Raw genomic sequence first — 13,524 nt, forward strand, 5'->3', positions numbered from 1 at the left:
AATTTTATTCATTTGAAAGGCACAGTTATAAAGAGAGGAGAGACAGAGAGAGAAGTATTTCAACTGCTGGTTCACTCCCCAAATGGCTGCAGTGTCCAGAGCTGGGCTAATCTGAAGCCAGGAGCTTCTCCTTGGTCTGCCATATGGGGTGGAAGGGCGCAAGCACCTGTACCATCCTCTGCTGCTTTCCCAGGCACATTAGCAGGGAGCTGGATCAGAAGTAGAGCAACTGAGATGTGAACCCTTGCACATATGTGATGCCCATGTTGCAGGTGGTGGCTTTATTAGCTATGCCAGTGCTGACCCCCATGATTTTTTCTTGTACATTACTACAAAAAAGGTGTCATACCATATAATATGTGATGTTGTTTTCAGATTTTAAACCCCATATTAAAAATTATTCTTGCACATCTTCTTTTGCAACTTTCTCTTTTTATTCAACATTTTGTTCTGAGAATTATTCCTGTTGCCATTCATGACTTCAGTGTTTGTTTTTACTACAGTATCAAGTTCCATTGCATGAATAGACTACAATTTAGCCTTTATTATGTAGGTGGGCACTTATGTTGTTTCTACTTTTCTGCTGTTACAATTAATCCTTCTATGAACATGGTTACAGGTATCTCCTCATATGTGTATTTCTGTTTGATAACACAGTAGAGTTCCTGGGTCTTAATGTATCTAACTAGATTTTTTCTTTTGCCTGTGGCACCACATTTGCCTAGTTTTCTTTTCTTTCTTTAAAGATTTATTTGCGAAGTAGAGTTACAGAGAGAGGAAAAGAGAGAGAAAGGTCTTCCATCCTCCGGTTCACTCTCTGTATGGCCATAATGGCTGGGGCTGGGCTGATCTGAAGCTAGGAGCCAGGAGCTTCTTCCCAGCCTCCCACATGGGTGCAGGGGCCCAAGCACTTGGAGCATCTTCCACTGCTTTCTCAGGCCATTAGCAGGGAGCTGGATCAGAAGAGGAGCAACTGGGACTCAAATCAGCACCCATATGGGATGCTGGAACCACAGTGCTGGTCCCTGGTTTTCATCTTTCTTCATAGACCGGGCATTCTTAATTTAATTTTTAAAAATTGTCATTCTTTACCACACTCTATATCATAATGTGCTAGAGTTTTGTCCCTTGCACTCTATCTCCACACTGAGTAGATAATCTTATTTAGTCCCATGGTTTTAAATACCATCTACACATAACAACAATAACAACCAAATACTATCTACATATCAGCATCTCTTCAGATTCTATCTCTAGACTGACCTCACTCCTGAACTACAAGTTGGACTCTCTGTATATCTAAAAGGGATTTAAGACTTAATGTGGTGATATCAGCTCTTGCCTCATTCTTCCATGTGACACAGCTGGAGTCTTCTAATTCTTCAGCTTTCTACATTTTTTTGAGAAGCCTTATATGAAGCCTTATATGCCTACTGCACCCTTTCCCTGTGCACTTTCTGTTCCATCACTATTTTTGTTTTTTTTTTTTTGCTGAGCATTCGTCACATTATCTTTAAGAAAGATACTTGTATCTATCCATCTAAATCTACTTCTACATCCATATCTCTATCTTTTTTTTCTTCTCTTATTTCATCCAGAAAGCTTTCTGGAGGGCAAGACTTTGCCTTTGTTCATTTTATTTCCATTTCTTAGCATAGTGACCAGCCCATAGGGAGAGGTCAGTATCATCAGCCTCCAAGTCTAGGGATTCAAATTCTCACCAGTTTTTTAGAAGATTCTACAGAATCTGTTAGCCTTGGTTCCCATTGTGCTAATCCCTATGTTGCCTCATGACTTGGCTTCAGTCTCATGTTGACCCAGTCTGTCTGCTTTTCAGTGCCTCACAGTCTGCTTTGTGTTGCTGTAATAAACTACCCAAGGCTGGGTAACTGAAAAAGGAAAGGGATTTCTCTGGATCACGGTTGAGGGGTGAGGAACTCTGAGAACGTGGTGTCAGCATCTGTGTGGCTTCTGGTGAGGGCCTTGTGCTTTCGTAGCATGGACAAGTAGAAAGGGGAAGTGGGTGTGTGTGGAAAGAGCATGTGTGGGAGAAAGACTGAGGGGAGGTGCCACAGTCTGTGAACTCATTAATCCCTTTATAGCTCTAAGTCCTCACCACCTCCCAGTACCTTTGCATCAGCCATTGCATCTCAAATGGATTTTGGTATAGGGACAAATTACTTTCAAACCGTAGCACTTCTTTAATTTTGGGACATACTAACTTCATCTGCTCTGTGACTAGCTGTCTTTCCACTTGCTTTTCCACCTTATCATTTTGTGTTTTTTTATCTGTTTCACACTTTTTGTGTTCTCCCCACTTCAGCCATTTTCTTGGTGCAGCCCCTCATTTGGCACCAGGGCTGTTTCAACAGCTCTTGTCTCTCTTCACTCTGTGTTGGTGGTCTCTTTAGGATCCATGGCTTTAAATAGCATTTGCATGCTGGTAACTCCACAGATTCTGTCTGCAACCTGACCTCACTCCTGAGCTCCAGCTTTGGTTCTAGGCTTCCATGATTGCACACGTCTGGTTTTCATCTTACTTCATAGGGTGGACATTTTCTTGATTTTAATTCTCCATTGCAGTCAGTGGTACTGTCCTAGAGTTTTGTCTTTGGCATTCTTCTCTATCTTCCTGGCTTCTCACTTTGATCCACTATGATTTGTTGCTATACTGATACCAGGATGATCTTTGTCCAGGATGTTGCGAGCTTGACACTGTTTTGCTTACAATCTCCCAGAAGCTGCCTCTAAAGTCCTAATTCTGTATCATGGACAAAACCTTAAGGGTGAGCCCTCTGCCTGTCTCCATTCTTCCCCTTCGCCTACAGATCCTAAGGACCATTTCTTGTGGTTCTTCTGTAGGGCAGGTAGGGCCATTTGTTCATGCCATTTCCTCAGTATGCAATTTCTTTTTCTTTCACTGCTTATTTGACCAGTAAACTTTTATCATTTTTAAAAGCTGTCTGGCATTGTGGCATAGTGGGTAAGACCACTGCCTGAAGGTTCATGTCCTGGTTGCTCCAGTTCAGATTCAGCTCCCTGCTAATGGCCTGGGAAAAGTAGCATAAGATGGACCAAGCATTTGGGCCTCTGCACCCATGTGGGAGAGATCCAGATGAAGTCCTGGTTTCAGCCTGGGCCAGCTCTGGAAGATCTCTCTCTCTGACTTTCTTTTTCTTTTCTTTTCTTTTTTTTTTGACAGGCAGAGTGACAGTGAGAGAGAGAGACAGAGAGAAAGGTCTTCCTTTTGCCATTGGTTCACCCTCCAATGGCCACCGCGGCTGGCACGCTGCGGCCCGCGCACCGCGCTGATTCGAAGGCAGGAGCCAGGTGCTTCTCCTGGTCTCCCATGGGGTGCAGGGCCCAAGCACTTGGGCCATCCTCCACTGCACTCCCGGGCCACAGCAGAGAGCTGGCCTGGAAGAGGGGCAACCGGGGCAGAATCCGGCACCCTGACTGGCACTAGAACCCGGTGTGCCAGCGCTGCAGGTGGAGGATTAGCCTAGTGAGCTGCGGCGCCGGCCTGACTTTCAAATAAATAAATCTTAAAAAAATAAATCATGATGCATTTCCTTTTCTTGGAAGTATTCCCTGACACATTCAGGTGAAAGTTAAAAATTTCTACTCTGGGCCGGCGCTCAACAGGCTAATCCTCCGCCTTGCGGCGCCGGTACACCGGGTTCTAGACCCGGTCGGGGCACTGATCCTGTCCCGGTTTCCCCTCTTCCAGGCCAGCTCTCTGCTGTGGCCAGGGAGTGCAGTGGAGGATGGCCCAAGTGTTTGGGCTCTGCACCCCATGGGAGACCAGGATAAGCACCTGGCTCCTGCCATCGGAACAGCGCGGTGCGCCGGCCGCAGCGTGCTACCGCGGTGGCCATTGGAGGGTGAACCAACGGCAAAAGGAAGACCTTTCTCTCTGTCTCTCTCTCACTGTCCACTCTGCCTGTCAAAAAAAAAAAAAAAATTTCTACTCTGTTTTCCTGGTGGTTTGTTTATTATCTCCATTATAATTGATTTATTTACCCAACTAATACTTATTGATTACTTTTTATATGCTAGAAAGTATTCTAGACGTTGGCAATGGAACAGTAAAAAAGACAGACAAATCCTTATTTTTAAGGGGTCTAGTTTCCGGAGGGGAGGGAAGAGAAAAATAAGTAAACAGTATTGTTTTAAATAGCAATAAGTAATAATAAAATGAAGTAAGATCAGACCATGTGGTGGTGTGATGGAGAGCATGTGTGTTGGGGTGGATAGGGAGACTTGAGACTTGAAAGTAGAGACCTGAAAGACAGGAAGGAGTCAGTCATGCAGAGATGTGAAAGAGGTACATTCTAGGTATAAGGAACAGGTATAAGGCCCTTGAGCTAGAATGAGCTTGGCGTATTTAAGGAACACATAGCAGGCCAGATGGGCAAGACTGTCATGGGCAGAGGAAAGAAGTACTGAAACAGACAGGACCAGATCATGTACGGCCTTACAGGTGAGATTTGTCACTTTCAAATGTAGTAGGAAGCCACGGGTAGATTTTAATTGAGAGTGACATGATCTGATTTATGCCTGGCATTATTACCCTGGTTTATAATAAAGAGGATTATAGGGGAACAAGATTGAGAGCAGAGATCAGTTAGGACTTGTTGCCTGCTACAAGTGAAAAATATTTGCAGCTTGGATTACTGTGCTGTATTGAGTGTCCACAGAGAGAATTGGAATGACTTGGGGTATATTTTGAAGATAGACTGAGAAGACTTGGTGATGAATTGGGTGTTTTGATTTAGGGAAGGAGAGAATCAAGAAAAGGAACCTTGGCTTTTCTTGAGTAGCTCAGTGGGTAATGGTGCCATTTACTGACATGTTGATGAGTGGTGGTGGTAGTGATGAGAAAGTCTTGTGGAGGAGCAATCAAAGCTGTGCTAGGTTATGTATGCCCTTCAAGACTCCAGAGTGTGGATATCAAGAAAGCAATTGGATATAAGGCTCTGAAGGTCAAAGATGGAGCTAAATAATTTTATTGTATTTTAAAGCCATGGAACTGGGTAAAATAGCTTAGAGTTGGAGCCCAGATGGAGTGAAAAGAGGGCCATGAGTGGGGCCTTGGGCACTGCAGTGTTTAGGATCTAGAGGAATATGACAGATGGGAAGGTAAGAGGGAGCCTTGGAAGACAAGAGCTGGACCATTTCAAGGAGGAGGGAAGGTCAACATGCTGCTTTGAGTCAAGCAGGATGAAGGCACTTACTGAACCTCTGGATCTGATGCTCTGGAGGTCACTGTGACCATGATAAGAGCATCTGAGGGCGGAAGATAGAACTTTCAAATTATATTCACTGCTTATGAGTCTGTATCCTTTAGACTGTTTCTAGGGCTTAGCATATAGTAGATGATGAATAAATTTTTCTTCAGATTTGACTTTCACAATGTAGTTTAAAGAATAATAAGCTGCACGTGGGCATTTGGTGCAGTGGATAAGATGCTGCTGAGGACACCTGCATCCCACTTCAGAGGACCTGGTTTGAGTGCCGGCTCCTTTGCTTCAGATCCAGTTTCCTGCTAATGTGTACTCTGGGATGGGGCAGATGGTGGCTCAAGTACTGGAGCCACTGCCACCCATAGTGGATATCTGCAATGGGTTCTGGGCTCCTGGCTTCAGTCTGACCCAGCCCTTGCTGTGTAGGCATTTGAGGAGTGAACCAGTGGATGGAAGATCTCTCTCCCAATCTCTCTGCCTTTCAAAGAAAATGAAAATAAATAAATAAATAAATAACTGTATAAAGAATAATAAGTGGTTTTATCTTCATTTAGAATGCTTTTGGACATTGATCCTTGCTACCAGTTTGTATCATTCAAGGAATATAATCTTGTGATACAACTTAACACATGATGAGAAAGGCAGATCCACTTGCACAGAGGTCCATAGTACATGCTGAAGCCATTGTGCTGTGGTGGAAAAGGCTCTGCTTTAGATTCCAAAGACTTTCTTCAAACTTTGGCTCTTCTACTTAGCCCTTCTGAAGGAGTCTGGGGGCAAGTTCCCCGCACTCTCGGGATTGCACTAACTCAGCTGTCATATATCATCGACAAATTCTTACAAAATTTACATTTTTAAAAGAAATAATATCTGAGAAGCAGAGAAAGAAAGAGGGTGAGAAAGAGCAAGAGAGGGTTCTGCTGGTTCACTACCCAAATACCCGCAATGGCTGGACTGAAGCCAGGAGCTAGGAACTCAATCCAGGTCTCCCACATGGATGGCAGGAACCCAATTATTTGAACCATCACTCTGCCTCTCAGAGTCCATATTAGTAAGAGGCTGGATTTGGGGGCTGGAGCCAGGATCCAAACCTAGGTACTCTAGTATGGGAATAGGAATTGTAACCACTTGGCTAAATGCCCGTTCCCCTTATAGGACTTTCTGAGCAGCAATTGAGGTAGTGCATATGACAGTCCTGATGACTAAAAAGGTACTCTGCAAGTGCTATTTTTGTAAAAAGAATTGGATTATCCATGTCATGACTGACTTAGACAGTAGATTAGGTCAGAGTGTCATGAAACTTGTATTTGAGCAGTGGCAAATGAATGGCAACACAATGGGGGAGTACAGAGTTCAGTAGGAAATGTGATGCTTTTTCAGAAACCTATAGGAAATGAGTTTCTTTTGGCTTTCTTATCTTTCTTGGATATATTTAATCATTCCTTTAGAGTCAAAGAATAGATTCTTTTACCTCAAGATCTAGTAATCACATTCAGCTAGTGGTCTGTTAACCCCTGTACATATGAATGAATAAAATGTAGTTAGTGTTGCTTGTATTTTTTTTCTTTTTAAAAATGTGGATATGTTGATTAGCCTGATATGACAGATTTTTCTTCTTGATAATTACTCATTTTGTTTTTGTAGGGTAAAAATCATGGTAAGAAACTCCGAAATTACTATGCTGCTAATAGCTGTCCTCCTCCTACCAGAATGAGCAATGTGGCAGAGCCTGCTGCCACTCCAGTTGTTCCAGTCCCTCCACAGGTGAGACACATGTTTCAGGGTGAAGCGGTATTAGGCAGGAATCTCATACGTACAAATACTCTGAATAAATTTTGTCATCCATGCGTCCATTGGTAAATACTGATGAAAGGTCCTACTTGGTACATTCAGTTCCTTGAACGATAGTGCTGGATTTAATGTTTGTCCAAATCTGTAAACCTTGGGATTTCTTATTGGCTGTGGTTACAATGCATGAAAGTGATGATCCAGGTATTGTCATGTGAGTCTGTATTTCTCAAATCTCTAGGTCAGATGACCCTGAATGTCTAGGCTATGCCCTGAATGAGAGATTAAAACATTTCATTTCTTTATTTAATCCCATTTACATTATATTTGGTCTTCCAGTTGCAAAATTAGTTTCTTGAGGCTATGATTTACTTACTGTTAGGCAGAGAGCTTATGTACACACTTCTCGGACTTTGGTATGAGACACACTTCAGAGGCAAGTTCTTTTGCTCTTTGGAGGACAGAACAATTGTTTTAGGCAAAATATTTCTCCATTTTAATTGCCTCTGAAATATGGATTTTACTCCTTAAATTGTCTCAGAAGTTTTATTTGTTCGCAGAATACCATGGCCATAAATAATGGTAACTACAGCTGAGTACTTGTTATACCAAAATACGCTGCTAAACACTTCTCATGCATTGTTTCATTCAGGGATAAACTAGGATGAAGTGAGAGAAGTACTTGATTTGGGTACAAAGTTTGATGAGTACTAAAAAACTCTGTAATCATGATAAATATTAATGCATTATATAAAAATCAAAATTAGCATAAAACATCTATGATAACAAAATATTAAAAAGTTAAAGATAGGAAAATTATTGATTTTCCTTTTATCTCAGGCTGTGATATGGCTTTTTAAAATTTTAATATTTTGGGGGCTGGCACCATGGCTCACTTGATTAATCCTCCGCCTGCGGTGCCGGCATCCATATTTGGGCGCCAGGTTCTAGTCCTGGTTGCTCCTCTTCCAGTCCAACTCTCTGCTGTGGCCTGGGAAGGCAGTGGAGGATAGCCCGAGTGCTTGGGCCCTGCACCTGCATGGGAGACCAGGAGGAAGCACCTGGCTCCTGGCTTCAGATCGGTGCAGCACCGGCTGTAGTGGCCATTAGGGGAGTGAACCAGTGGAAGGAAGACCTTTCTCTCTCTCTCTCTCTCACTCTCATTCTCTCACTGTCTAACTCTATCTGTCAAATAAATATAAATTTTTTTTGCTATTTTGTGCATTAATGAATTATTTTTGCTTTAGGATTGCTTTTTAAAAAATATTCCTTCAAAATATTATCTTGATTACTTGAGTTTTTGGATTCCTTTTTCTTTTTTTAAGGTTTATTTTATTAATTTGAAAGGCACAGTTGAAGAGAGCGAGAAAGAGAGCAGTCTTCCATCTGCTGGTTCACTCTGCAAATGGCTGCAACAGCTAGGGTTGGGCTGAGCTGAAGCCAGGAGCCAGGGGCCCAAGGACTTGGGCCATCTCCTGCTGCTTTTCCCAGGCCATTAGTAGGGAGGTAGATCAGAAATGGAGCAACTGGGACTCGAACTGGCACCCATATGGGATGCCGGCATTGCAGGCAGCAGCTTTACCCGCTGTGCCACAATGCTGGCCCTGAGGTTTTTGGGTTCTTACTTAAATTCTGTGCCCAAGGCAGATATCTCGCTTGCTTCATTCTAGTTCTGGCCTCTGACTTCATTTAATGCTTGCAACAATGTAGAGCTATGAACCTTATTAAAATGTGAACTATTGGAGTAGGTGTTGTGATGCCACTTGGAATGCCTGCAACCCACATTGGAGTGCTGGTTTGAGTTCTCCCATTTCCAATATAGCTGACTGCTGTTGCATCCTCAGAAGCAGTGGGTGATGATCCAAATGATTTGGCTTCTGCCACTCATGTGGGAGTTCTGGGTTAAGTTCCGAACTCCTGGCTTTGGCCTGGCCTAGCCCTGGCTGTTGTGTGCATTTGGGAAGTGAACTAGCAGGTGGTAGATCTCTCTCTGCCTCCATCCTTCTTTGTTGCTCTGCCTTTCAAGTAGATGAAAATAAATAAGTGAACAATCAAATATGGTCTGTGGGCCAGCAGCATCACCCTCGCTGGAAGTTTATTCGAAGTGCAGGTAAGCTAAAAGCTTTCCACACTGTTAACATTTTGTGAAATATGGAGCAAAAACTTATTGATCTTAGACCTCTGCTCTTTTTTAGTACTTAAGTCTGAATAATAGCTCCTACTGTTTGTCCTTATGGGGAAAATGTGAAAAACAGAATCAGAAGACAGGAAACCACCCAGAGAGATCTACAAGCCAAGCAGCGTTCACGTGACTTGTTCCGAAAGCTGCTCCAGAATTGGATGCTGCCCCTGTGGGGGATTGTTTTCAGCTGCTCCAGCCACCTGGGCAAAGCCCAAGCCTTCATTCGCAGCATAGCGTAGTGTAGCCCTTTGTGATTTTGAAGATAGCTATCCTGTTCCCAGGAAAGTCTTCTCTTCCAGGTGAATCAGTGCTGTTTTCTTTCTTTCTTTCTTTTTTTTTCCTGAGGCCCCATTCAGCAAAACCACACAGGAGACACTGGCCAGGCCCCGCCCCCGCTGAGACCCCCAGAGCTGCTGTGTGTCTGAGATCGAGTGTGGGAGCCCAGCGCCAGCGCCGCCCCTCCCTCGCGTGGACCCTGGGCTACTGCCCAAGCTGCTCTTCCCATCTGAACCCGGGGACCAGAGCCCCTCCCAGGAGGGCTGAGGCCGCTGCCCTGCTGTTCCAGGAGGAACAGCCATGGCTGGGTGGTTCCGTGGAGGCACACCAAACAGTGCACACCTGGACCTCCGTCTCCCTGGCATCCTCTGTTTCTCATTTGGCACCTGCACCCCCGGAGGCAGGGGCTGGGCTGGGCTGGGGAGGGCGTGTGCTCCCCAAATCCCAAGTAGGACTCAGTTGTGTGCAGCCAGGTTCCCCTGCTCTGCGCCTCCTTCTCCAAGCTCGCACGGGCGCACTTCCTCCTCCGTGGAACCCCCGGAGCCAGCTCTGTTTTCTTCAGCTGTTCTGAAACTCAGTAGTTTCCAGATCTTTATGACAAATATTATTATTCTCTAGCCAAATCTAGTTCACCATTTTAGTTGACCCCAGAATATTTATGTCTACTATATTACAGGTGCTTGCTGGGTTTCCCCTAACGTGTTGTTCTCCAACCTGAATATAATTGTTTAGATTTGCTGGTTATTTTCTCTTGATTATATTATATCTGTAGCTAGTTAGTAGATTGTTTGAGGACCCAGTTTTTTTTTTTTTTTTTTTTTTTTTTTTTTTTTTTTTTTTAATATGTGACTGTATAATTGTTACAGAGCAGGCAGCAAGCATAGCAGTTGGTATTCAGTAAATACTTCCTGATGGGTTCTGGGCAGGCTTTACTCTTTCAGATGATGCAATTTTTAGGCCCTACCTATTTATTTATTTATTATTATTTTTAAGGGTTTATTTATTTATTTTTAAGGTCAGAGTTTGGGAGAGAGAGAGACAGAGAGAGTGCCATCTTCTGTCCACTGGATGACTCCCCATTTGGCCACAATAGTCAGTGCTAGGGGAGGTGGAAGCCAGGAGCCACGAGCTTCATCTGGGCCCCCCGTGTGGGTGTCAGAGGCCCAAGTATTTGGACCATCTTCTGCTACTTTTCCTAGGCCACTGGCAAGGAGCTGGATCAGAAGTGGAGCAGCCGGGACATAAACTGGCACCCATGTAGGATGCCAGCATTGCATGCAGCAGCTTTACTTGCTATGTCACAATGCTGGCCCCTGTTTATTTATTTATTAGTTGCTACCCTAGATTTTCCATGCTGGGTTTTTAACAAAATTATTTTTACTTTTTATTTATTTATTTGAGTAGCAGCCACAGAGAGAGAAAGAGAGAATGAGAGAGAGAACTCTTATCCATTGGTTCACTCCACATGCTTATGATGATGAGGGTTGGGCCAAGGCCAGAGCTGGGAGCTGGAAACTCAGCCCATATCTCCAAATTAATTGAGCCCAGTTAATTGAGCCATCACCAGTGTCTCCCAGGGTCTGCATTAATAGGAAGCTGGAGTCAGGAGCCCAGGGTGGATTTTGAACCTAGACACTCTGTCTTAGCCACTAGGCCAAATACCTGCCCCTGTGCTGGGGTTTTGAATTCACTTAAAATGTTTCTTCACTAGAGATAGCAATAAGCCATTTACTAATTTGGTATGTAGGTGTTAATAATGCAAAATAATGGGAAGGGTCTCCCAGCTTTTTTTTGGAGTCTAGGATCAATTGTTATTTCCTTTTGTTATACAGCTGAGTGCTTATGGTCATGCCAAGTCTTTTGGCTGTTTTAACAACTCTTAAAAGGACCTGTGAGGGAAAGGAAGGAATTGGCTCCCTATTTTTTTGACCCTGTTTCTTGTGTCTTTAATGTCAGGTGGGCTCCTTTAAGCCGGGAGGCCGAGTGATCCTGGCCACCGAGAATGACTACTGTAAGCTCTGCGATGCCTCCTTCAGTTCTCCGGCCGTGGCTCAGGCTCACTATCAAGGGAAGAATCATGCCAAGAGGCTGCGACTGGCGGAAGCCCAGAGTCACTCATTCTCGTAGGTATTGCCATTTTCTCTGAGGCCAAAGTGTCCTGTGAAACCGTGTTTAAGCATAGAGGGCTGGAAAGGATCCTTGTTCAGAAGTCTCACCCTTTGTACTGTTTTTTCTCTAGGGAATCCTCAGAGGTGGGTCCACGGCGGACCCGGAAAGAAGGGAGCGACTTTAAGATGATGCCTAATAGGAGAAGTATGTACACAGTACAGAACAATTCAGGTATCCTTTGTGTCTGCACACACTTTGGCTGCCTTCTGCAAATGTTATACTTTTCACAAGTTTTCTTCAATGGCAGTAGATAGTCCTGAGAATTTAGAGTTTGTCACTGTTTGATTTTGAATTGGGTCTTATTTGTTTCCTATCTATTATTTATTTTGGTTTTAAACCATAATGTCTATTTTAGGGTCTCTTTATGCTTCTTCTGATATTTTCCAGCAGAGAAATGTAAATACATCATGAAAGTGGGCTACTTGGCTTGAAGTTAGACCATGTTCAACTTATTTTTTTGGAGAAAATAAAATAGATCGTGGCAGTGGTTTTTAACCAGAGTGATGAATCAGCATTACCTGGGGAGATTTTACAAATTACACATGCTTGAACCATAACTTGGAGATTTTTCAGTCAGCAAATTTGGGCAGGAACTTAGACATAGGTGGTTTTGAAAATAATCTCTTGGTGCTAGCGCTGCAGCTCACTAGGCTAATCCTCTGCCTGTGAGGATTCTGGGTTCTAGTCCCGGTCGGGGTACTGGATCCTGTCCCGGTTGCTCCTCTTCCAGTCTAGCTTTCTGCTGTGGCCCGGGAGGGCAGTGGAGGATAGCCCAGGTCCTTGGGCCCTGCATCCTCATGGGAGACCAGGAGGAAGCACCTGGCTCCTGGCTTTGGATCGGTGCAGCGCGCAGGCCACAATGCACTGGCCATAGCAGCCACTTGGGCGGTGAACCAATGGAAAAAAGGAAGACCTTTCCCTCTGTCTCTCTCTCTCACTGTCTAACTCTGCTTGTCAAAAAAAAAAAAAAAAGAAAGAAAATATTCCCTTATTCCCTTGGTTATTCTCATGAACACATTCAGTTCAGGACCTGAGTTTACAGGAATGTTTTCAGCTTACCTTTTGCAGGGATATTAAGACTGAGTAGCTCCGCAACCTCCTTACCTCTACCTCTGATTCATGTAAATGCCAGCAAAGGTCCTTTATAGGAATAAAGAAAAATTAAAATTAGTTGAAAACAGGAGTCACTGTGTACTTACATCTCATGTGGGATCTGTCCTTAATGTATTGTCCAATGTGAAGTAATGCTATAACTAGTACTGAAACAGTATTTTTACACTTTGTGTTTCTGTGTGGGTGCAAACTGATGAAATCTTTACTTAGTATATACTGAATCGATCTTCTGTATATAAAGATAATTGAAAATAAAAAAAAAACTTGGTGTTAAATTGGACATTGCATAGAAAATTAATCAATTTTTAAAAAAATATCATGTAGGATCTCTGTCCTTAATGTGCTGTACATTGTGATTTAATGCTATAACTAGTACTCCAACAGTATTTTTCACTTTGTGTTGCTATGTGAGGGCAAACTGTTGAAATCTTTACTTAATATATACTAAACTGATTTTCTGTATATAAAGAGAATTGAAAATGAATCTTGATGTGAATGGAAGGGGAGAGGGAGCGGGAAAGGGGAGGGTTGCGGGTGGGAGGGAAGTTATGGGGGGGGGGAAGCCATTGTAATCCATAAGCTGTACATTGGAAATTTATATTCATTAAATAAAAGTTAAAAAAAAAAGAAAAGCAAGAGAAGCCTGGAGAAAAAGGACATTTAGAAGGCATACTGTGCTATGGTTAATGAAAGACTAAATATATACAAGTACTAGTAATATATAACTTTATTGTATAACTTATGAAAGTC

The 13,524-nt window shown here is 43.3% G+C and overlaps 1 protein-coding gene across 5 annotated transcripts in view; it reads left to right on the forward strand.

Annotated features, from left to right (window-relative positions):
• Positions 1–13,524, forward strand: part of ZMAT3 (zinc finger matrin-type 3) — a 41,914-nt gene that overhangs the window by 18,838 nt on the left and 9,552 nt on the right. For 3 of the 5 annotated variants that reach the window (XM_062211590.1, XM_062211599.1, XM_062211609.1), the window contains 3 exons: positions 6,891–7,010; positions 11,449–11,615; positions 11,732–11,832. In XM_062211590.1, the coding sequence (XP_062067574.1) occupies positions 6,891–7,010; positions 11,449–11,615; positions 11,732–11,832 (388 nt within the window). The remainder of the gene's footprint in view (positions 1–6,890; positions 7,011–11,448; positions 11,616–11,731; positions 11,833–13,524) is intronic. The other 2 variants (XM_062211618.1, XM_062211627.1) reach the window with 1 other exon arrangement.

The sequence above is a fragment of the Lepus europaeus genome, chromosome 2 (assembly GCF_033115175.1).
Source record: "Lepus europaeus isolate LE1 chromosome 2, mLepTim1.pri, whole genome shotgun sequence".
In the NCBI taxonomy this organism is placed as follows: domain Eukaryota; kingdom Metazoa; phylum Chordata; class Mammalia; order Lagomorpha; family Leporidae; genus Lepus; species Lepus europaeus.